The sequence below is a fragment of the Melanotaenia boesemani genome, chromosome 9 (assembly GCF_017639745.1).
Source record: "Melanotaenia boesemani isolate fMelBoe1 chromosome 9, fMelBoe1.pri, whole genome shotgun sequence".
Classification (NCBI taxonomy): Eukaryota; Metazoa; Chordata; class Actinopteri; order Atheriniformes; family Melanotaeniidae; genus Melanotaenia; species Melanotaenia boesemani.
The window spans coordinates 20065642-20087247 of NC_055690.1; the positions used below are offsets into that span (position 1 = coordinate 20065642).

At 39.6% G+C, this 21606-nt stretch overlaps 1 protein-coding gene across 2 annotated transcripts in view; it reads left to right on the top strand.

Annotated features, from left to right (window-relative positions):
* The first annotated feature begins 4272 nt into the window (after window positions 1-4272).
* Window positions 4273-21606, top strand: part of npas1 (neuronal PAS domain protein 1) — a 40462-nt gene continuing 23128 nt past the window's right edge. The window contains exons 1-4 of one of the 2 annotated variants that reach the window (XM_041995786.1): window positions 4273-4321; window positions 4587-4731; window positions 14626-14793; window positions 16468-16706. In XM_041995786.1, the coding sequence (XP_041851720.1) occupies window positions 14699-14793; window positions 16468-16706 (334 nt within the window). In that variant the 5' untranslated portion in view covers window positions 4273-4321; window positions 4587-4731; window positions 14626-14698. Of the gene's footprint in view, window positions 4322-4398; window positions 4732-14625; window positions 14794-16467; window positions 16707-21606 lie in introns of those variants that run through there. The other variant, XM_041995788.1, reaches the window with a different exon arrangement.

A 21606-nucleotide genomic window follows, 5' to 3' on the forward strand; every position in this document is an offset into this window, starting at 1 on the left:
GCCTTGGTTCATTTCTAATAAATTTTGTTCCTGTACTCGTTAACCTCCTGCCTCTTAAGTCTGCTATTGGGACTTCACCTCCATCGCACCATGACAAGCACCTTGCCTGCATCACAAAAACAAACATGTAATGCTGAAGAACACAAATAGCTATACATACATACACAGAATGGATTTTATGTTGATTGCCTGAAAGCAACATTTTGAACACAACATTCAGGTATCTGAAACCCTCCATTAGCCTGCTTAGAATCTATATAAGTTGAAGGTTTTGAGTACTTTTTATTACTCACATTTGGATATAACAACACTTGTGCCATCAAATATTTACCTGAAAATTGATCCAAAGTTTAGTCTAGTTAAAGAGGAATGTCTGCCAGTAGTCTGTATCTCTCCCCTATTACACATTTCATATTGATCAGATGGATTTTCACAAGTCTTTTTTTCCAAGTTCAAATCAATTAAAAAACTGTAACTGAACATGGAAATTTTTTCAGATTAGTAAAACTGCTCTTAACATTTAACTTGACCATGACTTTTTCCTACGTACAAAAATCTCATCTCCAACAGATTGTTGTCAGTTTCTGCACAAGCCTCTTATGACCCATTAATTTGAGATGAGTGTGTTATAGCAAGATAATATCTAAAACCTTCAGGACAGTGACCCAAAAGATCCAGAGTGGGTGATAAAACTTTATCATTCTGGGATTTTAAAGAAAGAAAGAAAGAAAGAAAGAAAGAAAGAAAGAAAGAAAGAAAAAAAGAAAGAAAGAAATACTTGAAATGACTTTGTGTGAGTACAGAAAATGTGAACATCAAACTTTTAAAAATTGAATTAAAAAGACCTAACTTAATATTTCAATTATGATAATGTAGATCCAATACTTATAGGTCCAATAAATATAGCAAAAATTACTAAAGTAGTAACAGCTTTAATTTATATTTCTAATAAACAAACCCAGTAAAACTTAAAATGAGTTTGATGGTTTATTGGTCCCTGTTTAACTCGGTGTGCTCAGTAAAAGTCTCATTCTTCTTCTGAACACAGTCAGTGAGGCCAATCTGATTGCATTAATATTTTTAGTACAAAGGCAGCAAAAAGCTAACATTTATGCGCTGGGGCGTTAGGCTTGTTATGCTAACATTAGCTTTTTTAATATAGAGAATAACCTCTCGATGTGTGTTTTAAGGAGGATGAAGGTGGGTGTGGTGGAGCCCTCATCCAGGATTTTTATGCCACAAATGTTTCAGTTTGTTTTATTTGTCCCTTGTTGTATGAAGTTTTTTATACTCGAAAGTTGAAACAGTGCAGCAGCAACAAATGTGTTCACCGAGGCTGACATTGTTTTTATTTATTGTATGTGCGGACACGTTTGTGTTTGTGTGACATTTTCTCAGGGTTTCCTCTGGGGAAATGACAGCAGACAGCACAGACAGGAGATCAGATAGCGAGAATATCATGAAGAAAATATTCTAAATAAAAGACTGTTCACAAGTCTCATGAGTCCAAGTCAGGTCTCAAGTCACGGGAAATGCAACTTGAGTGCAACTTGAGTCCAAGTCCAAGACTCGAGTTCCCATCTCTGGTATAGATAAACAGGGTAGGATACAATTCAGGAACTATGCTTTTATATACAGAACAGTTTGATACAAGTTAGTGTGATACAATGCAGTTTTATTCAGTTATTATTTATTAAGCCTAAATATTCATATTACATTCAAATAATTTCTGTGCCACTGGTTGGTTGCATTCAAATAGATAATGGCCTATTTTTCATACAAGGCCAGGGAAACTGTCCTCCTTATTATAAAGTAAGGTCATACATCTTTAGCAATAAATTGGGGAAAATATTATGTAATTACCATTGACCTCACTTAGTTGTGGCCGAATTGTAATTTTAAAAAGTTGTCAGCATCTGTGTCTTTATCTTTGGTTGTTGTTCTTGCTTATGCAAGTTATATTAACATCGACATATTCATTACGATATCCAGATGAGTGTTCTGATTTGCTCTAAGACCTGCAGGATAGTATGCCTTGAGGATCAGGGTTTGGAATCACTCCTTTACATCTCTTTCTCCAGTGTTGCTTCCTTCCTATGAAATCCAAACCATTTCCAAACTTTAGACTTGATTGTGTATCATCAATCATGTCAGTGTTGATCGCCTGTCTAAAACATTTTATTTGTTTGTTTGACACATTTGTTTGGTGGACATAGATACTGCTTTCACCGAGCAGGGTGTGTGTAAATGGTGTTGGCCCACTCTTGATATTTACTCTTCCTTTGACAAGGAAATCTTTCATTCCCTATGTTGTATCTCCAGCAAACCTGAGATAACCAACTACAAACTGTGACTGCTTTATGGTACATTTTATTTAATTCAGAAGGCCTTGTACCAATGTGATATCTTTAATGTTAAAATCAGACTCTGATATGAAACAGTGCATTTTTACACCTCGACAGTTCATGCATTACTATGAGAAGAAATCAAAAGATCTCCAGTGCTGCTAGCAGAGACAGCAGTGTGATACTACGATTCCACAGGTGAATCTGTTTACTTTTTAAGCAACCACAAAGGTTATTTGAAACTCTTGGTTAAAAGTAAGTTTGTGTATTAGATTTTTTTGACATACAAAATGCATCAGAATGTAGAGTATAGACAAATAGTGTGCATATACATATAGAGTGTAATAGAATAATTTTGTTCCTATAATAATAATAATAAATAAGAAATGTGCTGTTAAGACATTGATTTGTTTTCATTTGCAGTCATTACATGTTATACAGAGGCAACATGTCAAGCAGTGTTGAAAATGAACATAAAAGTAATGTAAGGAGTAGTTTAGGGACTACTTCCCATTGTGTGCTATTAATAACTTGAATCTTAAATTAAGAAGATGTGGATTAACTATTTAGCTGTTTTAAATGTGTAAAATCATTTAACAATTTCAACTAACTAGCCATATAGCTGATAAGTTCTTAGATTTGATATTCTAAGCTTGCTGCTGGTACACAAGCTTTACTTTGTAGAGCCCTGATTTTAGAAGGAAAATGCTGCTGAATTCCCTTCGCTGCATGTCCAACCACATGGATATCCGTCTTGGCCACAGTTTATGGTTCTGGCACGATTGGATGGTCACCAGCATGGCAGACCCAAGTTGCTCAGAACAATAGGCGTTAATTTGGGGGTGAAGGAACAACTGTGAAGCACTCTGAATCGAAGCACTCAAAGTTCATTCACGTGAATAAAACCTGTGGTAATGTAGATGAAGGCAACTGCTTCATATCTCCATATATGTTACATTCTAATTTATACTCATGGTGATTAACATTTCTCCATAGCAAAATAATAAAAAGTCATAAATAAACTTTATTTTTCAAAAGATTTTAACTGAAAAAAACACTAGGATGCAATTCCTCTGCACTCACCATTATTTTCATAAGTTCAATTTTTACAGTTAAACTAGTTTATTGATTTATTCACAAAAACCCACTTTATGCAACTCAGTGATAGAAGTAGAGCATTAATTTTTAAGCTTTCAGTCTTAAAACCCTGTTTAGTCAAAGAAGATGTCAAAACTTCCACAGATCAGAAAATACAGGTCATGCGTGCACTCCTCTGGAAACAAGTAATGGTAATTTGGGATATTTTTTTTTTATTTTTGAAACTGGATGAAAATAATGGCACAGAATTTAAAATGCATTTTGGGCAGTAGAACTTTGTGTTTGGTCTGGTTAGATTAAGTGTCCACGCAGTATCACCTCCCCCACAAAGTGACAAAAACAAGTGTGTACAAGACGGGAGTCACATTTTTCAATATGTTTGGATGTGATGGAATCTCCCACTTGTTTCAGGCATCCTCTCTCCTTCTCTGTGTCTCCCTCTCTCTTTTCTCGCTGCTAATCAGCATTTGAAAGGCAGCTTTGACAGTGAGAAAAGAAAGTGAGCGGGTGGGGGGGCGCACAGAGGTGGGGGTAAACGAAAGCATGAGACACAGCGAGTTTTCGGGAGGAAGAGCCAGAGAGACTGAGGCGAGGGGCTGTACAAGCATGCCTTTTATATTTACTAGTGACTGAGAGGGAGGGAGGGAGAAAGGGAGCAGCTGAAGGCAGAGACAACTGGTGTGCACGGCTTTCCCAAGAGGAAATGAAAAGAAAGAAGCTCAGCGAGGAGAGTGAATGAGTGAGCGGGAGAGAGGAAGGGTGGGAGGGAGCATGCCGGCTGGAAGGAGGGAGGGAGACGGAGAGAAAGAGATTCTCACACTGGCTGTGTCCTAATCCGAGTCCATCTCCAAGAAGCAGCGGAGCAGAGTGTTAGTGAAGTGAGTCCGAGAGCCAAGGAGAGCTACATCAGCTAGTTCTACACAGTCACACACACACACAGACACACACACACACACACACACACACACACACATCTATCACACACTCTCTCCTTTTCTTTCACAAACACATACACACTTGCAACGGAGTCCACGATGCGTCCGGGTGCGCGGCCACGGCTTTTGTGAAAGTGAGGGCGATTGACGCTGCCCCTGTTCCAGCCCCCTTGGCTCACACACACCGTGTCTGTTTGCTGTGTTTAAGCTCGAGGTGCTGCTGGTGGTGGAGGTGTCGGAGGTGGTGTGGTGGGGTGGGCACTGCCGGGGCAAAGCGGGGGCACCGAAGAGGAGGAGGAAGAGGAAGACAAAGTGGATCAGATCAACAGCAGCAGACTGGAAATGCCCGTCAGGTGAGTAATGGATCTAAAAACTTACAGCCAACACTCATGCACATGCATGACCATACACACACTTTTCACACTCTGTGGCGGGATATGCACACACATACACACACCTGCACACACACACGCAAACCAGACGCATACTTAGAAAGTTATGCTCCCTTATCAGATTTTGAATTTGACATCCTGATGTGTGTTTCAAACTGGATCTAAATCTGTTATTTTCCCCCCAATAGTTATTTTTCTCTTTAGATAAAAAAAGCAAGCTTATAAGAAGTGGTAATGACTTTACAGGACATAAGAAATATTACAAATCATTTAATTTGTGTTACTAAATTAGTGCAAATATTTGTGGCATCTATTTTACTGGAATAAAAACAATGAAAATTAAACGGGCTTGTTTAGAGAGAGCCTGCAGAACAGGCAGTAAGATTAGAAAAAATAATTATAAATGGATAAAAATGAATAGACATGTTAAAAATGTTAAACATTGTTGCAAATAATGTTAAAAATCAATATTATTGATCAGTTAAGACCTTTTTTTTTTTTTTTTTTTTTTTGCTGCAGTTGAAGCACACTCTACTAGTTTTTATTCAAAGTTCTTTTATTAGTTTAAACTGACAAAAACCATCACTGCTGTTCACATCGGTCAAATAATCCTGTTTGTTTATTTTCTTCTGAGAATACGTGTTTCTGATAGATTTTGTGAGCATATTTGAATGTGTGTGCCGTTTTGGGATACAGAGGCAGAGAGTGAGCGGCATGCGTGCACGTCTCCACCTGCAGAGGCAGAATTGGTCACAGTTTACTGGCTTGGTAACATTTGCTGCCTTCAGGGTGTTTGCAGCAGGTGGTCCAAACTGGCAGAATGACTGTGACAAACACACAGTGTTCAGTGCTGCTGTAAAGTAAATAACAACATCAAACCATCTCACAGTCAACCCAGGTTTCATTATTTGTCTTTTTTTTTTTTTTTTTTTTTGTAGGATCTCTATTATTGTGTAGAATTTTTGTGCATCAGTAAAAGTCAGACTATAGAAGCAGCAGAACTGGTTTTGTATAAAGGCTTTTGTGTGATGTAACATTTCCCGTGACATTCTGTTTTTGCATCTGAGTCTGTCCATATGTAGATATTTGTCCTGGCCGTTTATATCGTATAACCCCCAAACTGTGTTCCAGATTGCTGTAAATTGTGCTCTGTTTTGTGCACTGCCAACAACATCATTTGCATCTACACCTGCTGAGATTGCAGGTGCTGCAGATAAATTCCCATCAAATAACTACCTTAAGTACAGAGTCACTCTTTCAGGTGCCAGGATGAAATGAGGGAAATGAGCCACTATCATAATAGTTGTTATAAACTCAAGAGGAACCCTTTCTTTGCAAATTTAAAAATTGTTTGTAGCAAATGTTTCTAACTTAATGGTTGCTTCAGCAAAGATTGGATAAATACACCAGCATGAAACAGAGTCACAGTAAATCATTGCATGAGCATGGTACAGTTTATTCCCCGGCCCTCTGAGCCACTGAGCCTCTCCATTTGTTTCAGATCTGGTATGTGCAGGACATTTTGGTTGTGACCTCTCTTTAAGCCCTTTTTATTAGACCCAGACATGGATTTCTTCTTTGGCTTTTTGGGTTTAAGGAAACTGCAGTTTATACCAAGATGCGAGTGTCTGGCAGAGTCTGACTTGGATTACTTTGTATAAGTGAAATATTGCCCAGCTGGACACGAAATGAAGCAGAGGCAGATGGGATTAAAGGTAGTTTTTGTCATTCGTCTTTTACTCTTCTGCCTGTAAAAGATCTGCGCAGGTGTGTGTGTGTGATGATGATGTAGGACTTTTTCTTTCCATTTTGCATGAAAACACTCACACATAAGAACACTGAGTAGATAAAGTCATTAACTTCAGCAGTAGCAGCTGAGCTTATCTTCCACATGTCACTTTTTGTGACTCATTGACAAGTTTGCAGGTAGACAGACACCTCACCTCTTTTCTTCCCATCTCTTGATATTTTTGTTTCTCTCTGTTGCTCTCATACACACACACTGAGGTGGTCAGTGTATGGCATGTTGACAGACAGTCGCTCACACACTTCTTGCTCTTGCTGTGCGTGCGTGCGTGTGTGAGAAGAGTGCTGACAGACAGTGTGTGGGTCTGTGACAGAGGGTGTCAGCGCGGTGTCAGGGAGATGTGTTTAGTGTCACACTCTGCTGACCTGATCTCCGGTTGGACTGTCCACTCCGGCCCCGCTGTGGCTCCTTACATAACCCCCGCTGTCATTCACACACTAGCCTGAAGGGATCCACCAGTCTTTACGCTCACACTCACACACATGCAGTCACTTTGTGATATGCATATAATGCAACGGTATCCACAGTCACGTTGTCACTAAGCTGAATATCACATCAACAACTGTTTACTGAACTTAAATCTTGCTCACACTCATAGCTTCAAATCTTTTCTTTCTAATTTTCCAATTTGCACCACATTCAATAATAGAAGTCACATATATTTATCATACATGTGAAAATATTCACACAAAACATCAAGCTCCAAACACTTTGTGGGAATGTGGTGCAGGGTCGAACACCTACACAACTTGTGCAACTCTTATCAAGAGTTTGACAGGGCTCTGAACTCTGACATGTGCACCCTCCTCATTAATGTGTCTGTGTTAGCATGTGGGCTTCTCCATGCTGCTGTGCTTTTAACTCCTGAGTGAGTGAGAGCGAGTGAGTGACCCTGTGAGCTGTTCTTTGGCCTGTGGTTATTCGGAGGTCAGTGCTGATGTGGTGCAGCCTGCGGGAGTGGATTTACCATCTTCGGCTTGGATAGAGGACTGAATCCACTTGGCTGACTCCTCTACAGTCAGAAAGAGACTTTTCTGTTCTCCTTCTACTTTTTTGGTTTGTTCACTATTTATTTTTATTAAATATGGGGAGAGTTTGGCCTGTCACAATAAACTGCAATTCTTTTTTTTTTTATTTTAGATTTATTTAAAAAAATAATATATGGTTATTATTTATACAGCATTTTTAAGTGTCAGTGTCACGAAAGTCATGTCACTTATATTCATATATTCAGTTACTTTGGTGAGCTGGTAACAGAGATGTCTTTTTTTTTTAACCATCATCCCCCATCTATATTTTTTAAAAGGAAATTTGAACCTTTAAGCTTAAAGTGATGAAATGAATAAAAAGTCTAAATTTAAGATAAGATATTTTATCATATAAATGACATAAATTGTGTTTTAACCAAACATGGTTATCTATTACGTTTGGGTTGTTACGTAGATGTGGCTGCTTCGGAAGCAATACATGAGATGTTAACCTGTTGCCTTTAACAATGCACAGAATGTTTCCGATTCCCAAAATAATATCTAAAACCCAACAACAACATCTGCGTCTGTCTTACATGTAGAGCTTTTCATTTACTGCTAAAGGAGTAGGTTCTTTTAATTAACTCTTCTTCTGTTTGGCAGAGCATATTTTTCAGTCTCTGCTGTATCTTATTAAAAAAAAGAAATATGAAAGCAAACCTGTCTGAGCCTTGATTAAAAGTGAGTTTATGTGACGCCATTGCTTTTTTTTAATAGTGTCATCATAAACGATTTCTCACTCTTTTTTTCTTTTGTCATGTTTATGTTATTACGCCAGGGAAATGGAAAAACAAATAAACACAATAATTTTATTTCTTATCAATGTATTTATTCCGATGAGGACACTGAAGAGTTAAAAACGATCTATAGAGTGAATCATTTGTCTTACTGGTAATCAGGATTCTGTGTGCTGGTTTGTTTCGGCCCTGTATGTGGTATAGTGAAGGTGCAGCTGAGCATTTCTTTGTGTAGTCAGGCCAAGGTAGATGGTAATTATGACAGGCATGGATTGGATTCTGTGTAGCTCCGCGTCTGTAAGGAGTGGACATCAAAGCAAGCTCACCAAAGCCCTCTGTAATAAAAGAGGAGGAGGAGAAAGATATTGATTACCAAGGGTGAACATTAGCAAATCTCTTTCTCCTTTTTTTCATCCATGTCCTCATCTGTCCATCATTTCCCTCCCTCTGTTTTTCTCTTTTACTGTCTGTTTTTCCTCCTTCTGCCCCTTCTTTTGCTCCCTTCATCCCCCATGTGTCCCATCCCCCTTCCATCCCTCTCTCTAATAATTTATTTATTGCTGATTTCTTTATTCTGTATTCTTTCAGTTTAGGGACGGTCCACAGTGTGACTATATGGGCTGGTATCATCATTTCTTTACACCCTTCCTGACCACCTCCTCTTCCTCCTCATCAGTTCAGAGATACCTGGGGGTGGGCGGGGTCACACCAGTCCAATCTAACAGTGTATTGATTCCATTAGATAATTAATGACCCAGGCAAGGGCCATGGAGGAGCAAAGAGGGGGTTAGAGGAGAAGGATGTGGGGCCGTGGATGATGGGAGGGCTAAGATGGTGTGGGGTGTGAGTGTGGGAGAGGTGGCGGACGCCGAGGCCCTTGAGAGTTGGAGAGAACCTTGGGTTGGGAGTGATCCAGAGTCGTCAAGGTCAATCACACCCGGAGCTTCAATACGGAAGCAGAATGCTGAGCGAGTCGGAATATGGGGAGCGGGAGTAGAGGCAGAGAGATCTTCATGTCCAGGAGCTGTCGATTGATCAGCGGCTGAAAAATTGTACATTAAAAAGTCTTTTGACTTCCAAATCCTGAGGTCCAACCAGGGCCGTAATGCATGATAAGTAGTTTTCAACCCTCCAACCAGAATACCAAACTTCATCTCCCTGGACGCTCCAGACACTCATTTACAACTACTCAACAACATGAAAGGCAAGACAGAAAACTAGCTACATCAAATATTCTGTTCATGTTATTTCCAACCATGTTTTCAACATCTTCCATGATATTGAACGCTCTCTATTTGATAAAATATTATTCACAGGAATATTTTACGTTGTTGTTGTATGTGTGCTGCACTTGTACCTTTGGTGTGAGATAATTAAAGAAGAGTGGGTGCTAGAGAACCAGAGGGGAGCTGTCTTAAAAGGGTTATCAGTAAAACTGATCTCAAATAACTGTTTGAGATGACTAGAATATTAAAATACCATTTTCTTAATATTTTTTCTTGTATTTTGGTTTTCTGGTTTTGGTTTTGTTTCATTTTCTTGGCAAATCCAAGAAACGATGAGAAGTAGAAGGACGAAGGTTCCTGGCCAGACTCTGAAACAGGGTCCCATGATAAATGTTGAGGGTATATTGCCACAAATGTCTGCCCATTTAAAATTGCAGGAAGATTTATGAGTGGTGCAAGGCTCATTTATGGGAGTTTGATTAGTGTGGACAGGTGTGGGGAGGATTATCTAAAATTGCAGTTTTCATGTTTCAAATTTGGTGCAGCAAACCCGAGAGAATTCACAATCATGGTTTATAGTATTAGACTCGCCACTGTGTAGGTGATCAATCAGGATGTCCATGGCACGAAAAGACACAAAATATTTTTCTTATTTTTTTCACCTCCTGAACAAACAGGTTAAAACTTTTGTTGCTGTTGTTTTGTTTTTGTTTTAGCTGTTATGTATTTTTTGTACTCCTGCAGAATTTCCCTAAACAGTTTTTTTTTTTATCTTTGCTGCAAACTGCACTGTGCACAGGCTTGGTCCTACTCTTCACCTTAGAAAGACTGCAGCAAGCATGTAGTCTCCAGTGGGCTATGAGAGCTCCTGTGCCTCCACATTCACAGTCTTGGCCAGTCTCTGTATTGGGCCCCAGGGGTTGTGGAGATGAGGCATAAAACAACCATGTTTCCACCTAGGGAAGCTGGTGGCATGGCAGTGGAGCTATTGTCTGTCGGCGTGCAGTTTGACTTAAATGTGTTCATTTGCCTGATGCCCCTGACTCCCTACAGGGAGGGGCAGCTTGGGGAGAGGAGGGGCGCACTAACGAACCTCTGACAGCTGGAGGCCCTAATTAAACGTCCCTGCTGAAAATAAACAGAGCGGGAGCCAAGCAAGCAGCAAACAGCGGCTGTGAACGCTCGCTGCAGTGCCCTCCTCTCTGTTGCTGTTGAGACCGTGCCAAGAGAGCACGACTCTATAGGTTAGGGGTCTCAAACACACACTCAGATAAACACACACATACACAACACTAATGAATATGTAGCAGAGCAGCAACACATTCTGAACACCTGCGGTCACACTTGATATAAGTTGATCTCCACATCTGTGGGTGCAGTATATTTTTACTCCCTGTGCTCTCAGAAGTCACACCTTCCTTTTCCATATATTTCATACTGTTCCATGACAGAATAAGGCGACTCAGTCCCATTGAGTGGGTTTCACACTCTGTGTAGATGACACTTCTGACATTCAGCCTGTTGTTCTGCTAGCTAGCCAGAGCATTAGCAGTCAAAGTGGTGGGGTCCATTTGGGTGAGTGCATTAATGGGCCTCCCAACCTGAGACAAGGTTATGAGGCTGATTGAATAATTACTGTGGAGGCTCCTGTCCATTACGGCCGTGTGTCTGCTCAGATAGAGAGAGAGGCCGAGAGAGATGGGAAGATAGTTTGAGACAGAAAGATGGGAGGAGAGATTAGATAAGCACAGATAGGGTCAATTAGGAGATAAACATACAGGTATGGGCTGGAGACAGGCTATGTATGTGTGTGTTTTGAGGCAGTGAAAATTGTTTCCTGCCTTTGTCTCCTTTTGATCTCTGTCCTCCTGTATGCAGTCTAATTTGGCATGTAGCACATTTATCCAGGTGAGGCAGAGAAGGTGACAAAGGTGAAGTTGTTAGACAGAGGTGCACTGCCCTCTGCTTGACCCTGTCTTCTTTCCAGCAGATTCTATGAGAAGAGGACTGTCAATTTTGCTGGCTGGTAGCCTGAGAGTAAAATATATAGGTTTGCTATAGTAGAATAAAGCCTTAGCCTTACAGATACAGTGTGTGCAACAAAAACAAATATCTATGAGAAAACTGTATTATATTATCAGTGTTTTCAGTTGTTCAAAACAACAGTAATTCAACTGTATTAAAGAAGCAGAAACAAAGACAGTCAACCCAGATCAAGCAAAACAAGAATCAGCAATGTTTTTTACGAGAAAAATTGAAGAAAATAAAAAGGAGAGCGAAGATGGATCTTAGGAGGAGTTATTTGATTACACCGCTGAATGCAACATATGCTAATTATCTAGCATGTATTGTGCTGAAATCTGATCCTTGCTAAAGTCAAGCCCCATTTTTCTATAATGAATGCATTATTTCCATTATTTCCATATACACTGAGTGATGTGTTTATGTTATCGATTCATATATAATACATTTGATGAGTCACAGTATTGATTATACTGATTTTTGTATTATTGAAAGATACTCGTGTGTATTTTAACATACAGTTAATAGATATATTAAACATTTGGTTATATGGATTAGAACAGTTCAGGCTCTGTGCATACAAAAACATATCGGAGCAAGCCAGAATGCAATATGGACTTTAAACAAGCTGAAGCATGATGTCAGCTTCACATTCTCTATAACTGCTGCATACTGATCCTTTAATCCTTGACCCCTGGTTATATATTGTGTTACTATGAATGCTCATGGAAGAGGAGTCAAATTTAGAGAAGAAAATAAGCTAGACTTAAACCAGTTTCGTCCTCCTCTGAAAAATTTGGATTCACATACACAGAAATCAGCCAAACTCTTTAGCAGATTTTACCAAACTTCTCACCCAAAAAGAAAGAAATTCTTTAAAGCCTAATCCTGACCAGGTGGTTTATTTGCCTAAACCTAAACCATGCAGTGAATATGAAGTTGAAAACATATCAGCAGAGATAACTCCACCTCCTTGATGATAACTGCGTATGACTCCAGCTTTCTATCATGGACCTTTTTGTTGTCCAAACTGGTAAACTCTCCTTTTGGGACATGAGAGATGCATGTTGTGAGATTTTACTTGTTAACATGACTATTTTTGTGCCCATGTTCATGCAGAAGAGAGAAAGTCATGTTCAAGAGGGCAAATTGTTTCCATTTCACAAACTGCAGCTGGAGTCAGTCCACTACACTTCATTATTTTGAAATATTTCAGTATCAGTTGCATTGCCATAGATGCCGGTCATGACTGTGTAAAAGTAGCCTACTTGACTCAGGTAATCTACTTACTTTTTCTTGGGTGTTTAGCAAGGACTGCTCTTTAAGATCAGTTAATTTATACTTTTCTGCATGGATGATTTAAATATTCATGCTTATGTTTATCCACTCACTTTCCACTGAGGCCAGCGTTTCTAACACTGACCCAGGACCGCATTAGAATAAACGTGCACATTTTTTGCCTCACTGTTGCTGCCTGAAGACAGAATAAAACTATGAAAGATAACCGGATCTCCTTCTCTCTTTTTGTTGAACTTATTATTGACTTTTCTGCCTTTGAAATCAGTCCAAGACGTTTCCTTGCATGCATTTAATGTTGGCTGTTTAAGCCCAGATTTGTGAAATGATATCTGCCAAACCTGCCCAGCTTTTGCTGACCCCCTCTTAGCCAAGGTCAGCACAGCCATGCTTAAACTCGAAACATAATCCATTTTCTTTTGCCCTGGCAAAGCTCTACTGACACGATTGTGCTGACCCAGCCGGCCTGAAGAATGAGAGAGTTAGAGAGAGAGAGGCAGTAAGAGAGAGAGAGGGCATCTCAGGCCCAAGGGCATGACACCGAGGTGCTCGGGGCCACACCAGCCCTTTAAATGTCAACACAGCACAGAGGGGAGACAAACTGGTGAGGAACGAAGCTCTGTTTGAGGGTATTGGCAACTTCTATTGCAGGAGGTTTGATGGCAGGCAGAAGGCAGTGAAAGAATAGACGGTGGACAGTGTTCTTTGTCTTCAGAGATATTTGATTTAAACTCCAATCACAAGTTTGAATTTTCTCCTGAGGATGAGGGGAGACATTTAGAGATGTGTGATATTCAGCCTAATTGTGACTTCAGAGGAGAGTTAGTGTTGTGTCTTATGTCTATTACCCTGGGAACAGCCCCTGACCTTAATGTGGGCAACTACCTACAGAGACTAATTGCGCCCTCCCAACCTCTTTTTTTCTCCTTTTTCTCTTTCTTTGTTTCTGAATTTGTATATTCTTTCTACAGCCTAAACAAGCATTTTCACAACAGCTCCAGCACCAGCATAAATTTTTTTTATAACATGCTTAAGGAACGTTTTATATATATATATATAAAAAGGTGGTGGCCTTTTTGTGTGGAGTTTGCATGTTCTCCCCGTGTATGCGTGGGTTCTCTCCGGCTTCCTCCCACCGTCCAAAGACATGCATGACAGGTTAATTGGTTATTCTAAATTCTCCTTAGGAGAGAGTGTGCGTGTGAATGGTTGTTTGTCTATCTGTGTTGGCTCTGCGACAGACTGGTGACCTGTCCATGGTGTACCCTGGCTCTCACCTGTTAAAATGCAGGGATAGGCTCCAGCTCACCCGCGACCCGTAATGGAATAAGTGGTCAAGATAATGAATGAATATCTGTATTTTTTAAGAAACTAATGCATCTTTCATAGAGCCACTAAGAAAGATAAGGAAAATAATTTATCTCATCAAATTATTAAGGGTTAATGGAAATGGCAAAAATAGGTATAATCGTTAGTGGAAAAAAAAGGCTTTTTGCTCTCTCAAAGCTGCTGATGGAGTTTCAGTAAAGAACATATACATGTTAGTGGCAGCTTGTCTGCTCTTATTAAATTTCTAGACTCTCTAAAATGTGATTAATAATATATACCAAAAATGATCACATCCTTATGTCCTCTTTAAGCTGTTCATGTAGATTTTATAGCTATATTTCGCACCTGAGCTAATATCACTAGACTTATTATTCTTTTCCTTTTGTCTGTTGTTTCTCATGGACCTCCAGGTCTGAGTCTGTCACATCCCAAGCCAATCACAGCCTTCGTTAACAGCAGCGTCGGCACACAATTGGAAAAAGGATGGCAACCATGCCATTTGTCAGCGAGGGGAAATGCGTAAGTGTGGAGTGGGATTTCCTACAAGGACTACTTGCTAAGCCTCCCACCCTACCCTGGTGAGACACCATGCACACACACACATACACACATTGACCGATACCATATAAGCCTACAAGCATGCCCATGAATTAATCTCTGCAAGGTGAAATCCACGTGTTGACACCTTTACACACACTGACAGCCTAATGAACCATTAATGAACCACAATGTGGGCTGCACACTGGTGTGGTGGTTAGCACTGTGGCTCATAGCAAGAAGGTTGCTGGTTTGAACCTTGGCTGGGGAGGGGTTCGAAAAGTGGCCTTTCTGTCTTTCTTTCCTTTCTTACATGTTCTACCAGTGTATGCGTGAGCTCTCTAAAGGTACTCCGACTTCCTCCCAGCATCCAAAGCCATGCATGTTAGGTTAATTGGTCACTCTAAATTCTCCTTAGGAGTGAATGTGAATGTGAGTGGTTGTTTTTCTCTCTGTGTTGGCCCGGCGATGGACTGGCAACCTGTCCAGGGTGTACCCTGCCTCTCCAGCCCCATGCAATCTTCAATTGGACTAAATGGTATAGAAAATTAATGAAACACATAAGTACGTTCTCCTCTGGGCTACATTTTACTTGTATTGTTACTCACCTGCCAATCCTGTCAGAGCTGTGAATCTCATCCCTTTAAAAGAGATTAAGTAAATTTGGCTGGAATTATTAATGGGCAGTCATTTACAGGCGGATATAAAAACTAAGCAGAATCAATGTGTCTGTATTGATTGTTCTCGGTGGCTGGGGTCGAGGCAGTATAATAATGAGATGTTACGCAGGCTGGCAGCATGAGTCCACACACACTTACAGAGAGACACAATGATTTCACTTATTAGAGACTAACAGGGAGAAATACAACAGCTGTGTCAGCTGATTAAGATATAAACATATGTTCACACACCATGTGCAGCTCTTTTCTGTCCTTTTTTCTGCTATCACACTTATATTGTACATATGCGCACACACACACTACTGGTGGTCTTTTTTTAAGGATGAAAACAACACAGACATGTAGAATGGCACACACACACATACACACACAGCACAGCGCAGCACCGACACAAATTGTGAAGTGGCTGTGACAACATAATTCCACCACTCAGGCCCCATTGAGGAGAGTCAATACCCAATCACAGAGACAGGCTACCTGAGCCCCGGCCCCCCTCTGTCACTCTGCCCCTCCCTCCACTATTGATCCCTCAATCACGGCTTCAGCTCACCAGCTTGGGACCAGCAGATGAGGGAGAGGCAGAGGGCTTGGATTGAAAGAAGGAGGGAGGGAGAGAAAGTCAGAGACAGGCAGCCAAAGACTGTGTGCAGGTGTTCACGTATGGATTTTGGAGCCAATAGTATTATTAGGGCTCTGCTGTACCAGATAAAAGAGAGGAGTTTGTAGTTATCAAGCCAATCTGAAAAAAAGGATCAGAATGGAGATTGTTTCACTTCGATTGCATGGGCCATTACTATTATATGTATTTATGAAATGAATTTTCTGGATTGAGGTTGAAATCATTCACAGCATGAATCAATCAACAGGTGGCCAGTAAATGGCCATTAAGTGACACCAAAGCAAGTTTCTCTGGTTTCATACAGTGCTGATTCAGAATATATTCTCTGTCTCTTTTCCCTGCATTCATCTGCTTGTTAATGCTACTTCTGTTTTTCACTTTTTTTGTCTTTTCTACTCTTCACATGCATTTCCCAGTCTCCAGAACCTGCGTAAAGAGAAATCTCGCAATGCGGCTCGTTCTCGGCGGGGGAAGGAGAATTTTGAGTTCTTTGAGCTGGCCAAGATGCTGCCACTGCCCGGGGCCATCACAAGCCAGCTGGACAAGGCTTCAGTCATCCGCTTGACCATCAGCTACCTGCACATGCGCACCTTTGCCAGCCAGGGGGACCCACCGTGGAGCCCTCTGCTGGAGGGGGACAGCAACTGCAGCAAAGGTGGGCAAAAGGGGAAAAACAGTTAAAGAAAAATATTACATTGAATAAGTAGTACCAAAAAATGCAATGGTTCACTTGAGTTCACTGTGGGTAAATGTTGATTTTTATCTCACTTCAAACACTGCATGTTTAAAATATAGCAGACATTTGTGCCATAATCAAAAACTATTTAAAATGTGTTATAGCAGAGCAAATTCTTACCACATCCTACAAGAAATCTCACTGTTCTTATTTGATTTTAATCCCCAGTAAAGCTATCAGATAGACTTGACTTGACAACTATAACTGTTGTAGATCCAGTCTCCTCAATATTAACCACATTTAGCTAATGAAAGGATTCATACAGTCATTTTCCTACTAGATTTTCATTTCTGGCAACATGAAGAGGCATGCAAAGCTTATTATGGCCCCACAATTGTCACATCCCTGTATAATTTCAGAAGATTTATAAATCCAATGAAAATATTCAGAGCCTTTTTACCTTGGCCAAGGTTTCCTTCCATGGGAGCAGACTTGGACCAGTATGTTGTAAATTTTTGTTTCAGCCTTTAAGTGGAACATTTAAAAAGTTTTTAAACTCTTAATGCTTTTTATGATTTCTTGTGACAAAAATAGATGGATTTATGTGCCAACAAAAGTTATCTTTGACAAAAGTAATGCAACAGCATGAATGATTAAATCAGACATGGTTCATTTTCTGCTAACGAATTAAACATCTAAGCCTGCAAGAAAATTACATAGTAGAGATAAACATGCCGATTTGTTGCCAAAGAACTCAGACATCATGGTTTTTCCTCTTTTCCTCAGCAGTGTGATCTGCTAACATACTATCGCCCACTGAGACATCAGCCAAAATATCCACTTTCTTATTAGTGATTATGCTCACTGTTGTATTTCTTTGCACACAATCACCTGTTCTTTAACAAGCCTGTAAACTTACTGTATATGTGCATATAATCATACAAGCTATCCAAGATAAAAATGGATTTAATTTATGTGTTGAGTGTGTGTGTAAGAGAGAGAGAAAAGAGTGAGGCACATGATACACAAAGAGGGAGGAAACTATTGGTGTAATTTGTAATTACAGAAATTAACTATATAACGAGGACAGTGTAATTATACAGCCTGTCTAATTGCTACCATTACTGAGGGGAAACGATGCAGCTACAGTACAATTAGAAATGTGTGTTTGTGTGTCTATTCATGCCTGTTCACAACCAATTTGAGGAAATGCAAGTGAAACTTAGTCGTAATAATGTCATGTTTCTTTGTGACTGCACGTGGCACAATGGTGGAAGATGTATGAAACTGTCCAAAAGGAGCATTCCAGCATTTTTTTTCCTTTTAAAAAAGATGAAATCACATCTAAAGATTAGATTAGTTTTTATTTGAAAATACATTATCTTTTTAAAATAGTGATATATCATCCCCTGATTGGTTTGGAAACCACAGATTTATTACAGGAAGCTTGAGGAGTGACATAATATAACATAAACATAAAAAGGGCATTTTAAATGTCATTTGATGCTTTTTCTGCATAAAATAAAGCAACAGCGTGTGAAGAATATAAAAATCATTATGGGCTTAAACTTTTTGTTTCATACTCGAAAAGTGCATTAAACTCTGACACTGTCTCATAAAACGTGAAAATCATTCTCAACATGTAGAATATATCAAACTCATTTTCTAACGTCTGCTCCAGTAGAATAAATATCAGCGGAGCAGAATGGACTTAAACGATAAAATATAAAAATATACAGTACATCATTCTGATTCCCAAGGTAATTGTGATGCAAACCCTCCAGTCTTTTTTTTTTACTGTAACTGTGAAGCTTCTTGGCAGGTTTGAATTGGATTGGAGGATTGAAGTGAAGTCAAGATTTGATGCAATCCCTTGGTTTTCTTAGCTGGGCAATCATTTTTTCACTTGTATGCTTGTATGAACAAAATTGGATCACAATGAATTAGCTTGAGTTGATTATGTAAGGATTACTTTGTTGTGAATTGGCGCTAAACAAATGACCACTGCTTAAATTTGGCAATACAATACCAACATTAGATGAGTGTCTAAATTCACTGACTGTTGAAAGATAAATTATTGATCTTCTGCCTGTTTTTAGACAATTCAACATTTATTCAATGTCAGTCAAGTGTTTCAATCTGTGCATAATGTCAGACCCAATAGTTTTGCATGATGACATTTAAATGTTTTTTCAGTCTGATTTAACGTCCAGGATATCATCAAGAAAAGAATCAGTTAAATGATTGCTCATTTTACTAATACTTTAATCAGAAAATGTAATAAAGTATACACTGCTCCCGATCAGATTATGTTGTCAGTATAAACCATGATAAGCCTTATCTACTCTTTCCCAAGTTAACTTTTAGCTAAGCCAAGAGGGCCACATTAGTGACACTGAAAACTCTCTTTAGTGTCAACAGACCCAGCGAAGCTATTAAGCTTGATCCATAGTGCAACCCCAAGGGGGCAATATATGAAATATTTTACAATCTGACTATTTTAACATAAAATCTTCCTGTAAACCAAATGTGTCCCACTAAGTAGAGTTAAACACACAGTCAGCTTTAATTCAAAGCTCTAATATCTGAAATGTTGTTAAGAGTAAATTCATTGAGATCCGTTAATATCTAATCTTTCATGCGGTGCAGCACAATCTGGATGTCTGAGTAATCTGAGAAATATCTATACACTGTAGCTGTGGCCTTGACTGTACTCTACACAAAGGGAATTGTTTTTCCTCAGTATTCCAGATTTTCAGTGGCCTTGACTGGAAACACCTGTTAAGTAGAGTATGTGTGCAGGTACTGGTGCCTCTATGTGTATAAGCCAGTGTAGAAAGACAAGTGTAAGAGGCATGTTTCGTATAAATGTGAACAGTAACATATTGCAGTGGCTAGGTGAAGGTGATTGGTTGTCAGGGGCTTGAAAAACCCACTCAACTTCAACACATGACAGCTGTCGACACAATTACAGCTGGATTAATTTTTTTGTCCAACAGGTCAGAATCTGATATCTTTTTAATGTTTTAAGAGTTATTCAAGCAGCTTGCACAGCCCCTGAAGGCCAACGCTAAAAATGCAATACTAATTTGAACATCAGTTTGGACAAGTCAACCCACAATGCATTGGCAGGGTTTAAGTGTGATGCATGACTTTAATTCCGTTAGTGGAATGTGGTCGAAGATGTGGCTGAAAGGGAGAGGAGGCTGGAGTGGAAAGGGAAGGGCCAAATGTAGAGGGAATAAAGACAAAAAGCAGGGAGGAAGGAGAGAAGTGAGAGAAAGGAGGGGAGGGGGTTGCATTCCTACACATTCCCTCTTGTCCAAGGCTTTTTGGATGGACGAGGGCCAGCGGAGAGAGAAGGAAGGTGGAAGGTGGAGGAGAGGAGAGGGATGGAGCGGAGGGGAGGGGCCGCAGTGGCTTTTGTCTGCTTCCCACGTTTCAAAGCCAGTCTTGAAAAATGAATAGACAGAAGAAAATCAATTGCATGACCTTCACAGAGAGAAAGAGAGACAGAAGGAGAGATTGAGAGAGCGGCAGAGGGGGGAAGATGGAGGAGAAGCAGATGGAAAGAAAGCACAAATGCAAAGAAAAGGCTGAAGGCAGGGAAAAGTAAAATGACCCTTGATGTACATTCTCATTTGGTGTGTGTTTGTGATTCTGCGTGTGTGCACTTATTTGCACAACATATCGAAGGACTATTTGAAATAATTTATACTTCAATACCTCTGTATTGAATCACTTTTGCTTTGGGGGGGGGGACGCCTTTTTCTTCTATTTCCCTGCCTTCATTAATGTACCATTAAAAGATAAGTCAGATTTATTCTAAGCAGAACTATTCCTTAAAATTTCTATTACTTGTGATAAAGTTGGGCTCACCACACTGATTACTGAGATCAGGAAACAGCAGCAGCATCATAAAAGAGCCAGTCTGACTGTCGGCATCTGGGGTAAACCTGCTGATAGGCTGCTCTCTTTTTTTTAACAGCAATCTCCCCTCTTTGGCTAATTGTGTGTTACTCATAAAATCTCTCACCTTACTGTAAACAAAACATCCAAGCTGCAGGCTGCACACTGACAAGGGTAGGTTCTGACAAAGATTTGGATCATAAAGCGAAGTTGGCCTGCTTTTTTACATCTATGAATCAAAAGTTACAAACAAGGATGATATGTTAACAGTGTTTATGATAATTATGTTCAGAACCATGTTCCCTCTTGACAACATTTTACTGTTGTGCCACTGCTTGATTCTAACTTTACTAACATAACACCAAAATCTGATGGATTTAAAGAAGGACAAACAACAAACCAAAAAGTTTTTTGTTACCCATATTCCACTAACAGAACATGTTAAGATGTTACTGACCAACCACCACTGACACACTGGTGCTGAGATGGGTCTGGCTATTGGACTCTACTAAAGAAAAGAAACATGGAGCAAACAAGCTTACAGTGAAATACAGTAAAAAGATAAGTAAATTACCAGATGCTGTGACACCAAAGGTAGAGTGTTCATTGTGAACTTTCACATGATAACATGCAATTCTCATGTAGAAATTGGGCACCTTGTATTATATCAGGTAGTACTGGTCATGTTTTTCTCCACTAGAAGCAGAAACAGCTCATTGTGGATGTGATTATTCATGCAAGACAAACAATTAGAAACATCAGAATGTGAAAAAATCTCTCCATCTCTACTTATGAAAGAACTCTTTTTATTTTTTTTCTCCAGAAAAGCCAAAAACCAGTCCAGAACTATTTTTTTTAAATTGATAAATTCTTGATAATTTATTAGTTTTTCATAATTGATAACTTGATTTTTAAAAGTCAGTCTGCAAATAGAAGTGTAATGTGACAGCAAAAGTTTAGATGCTAAAGT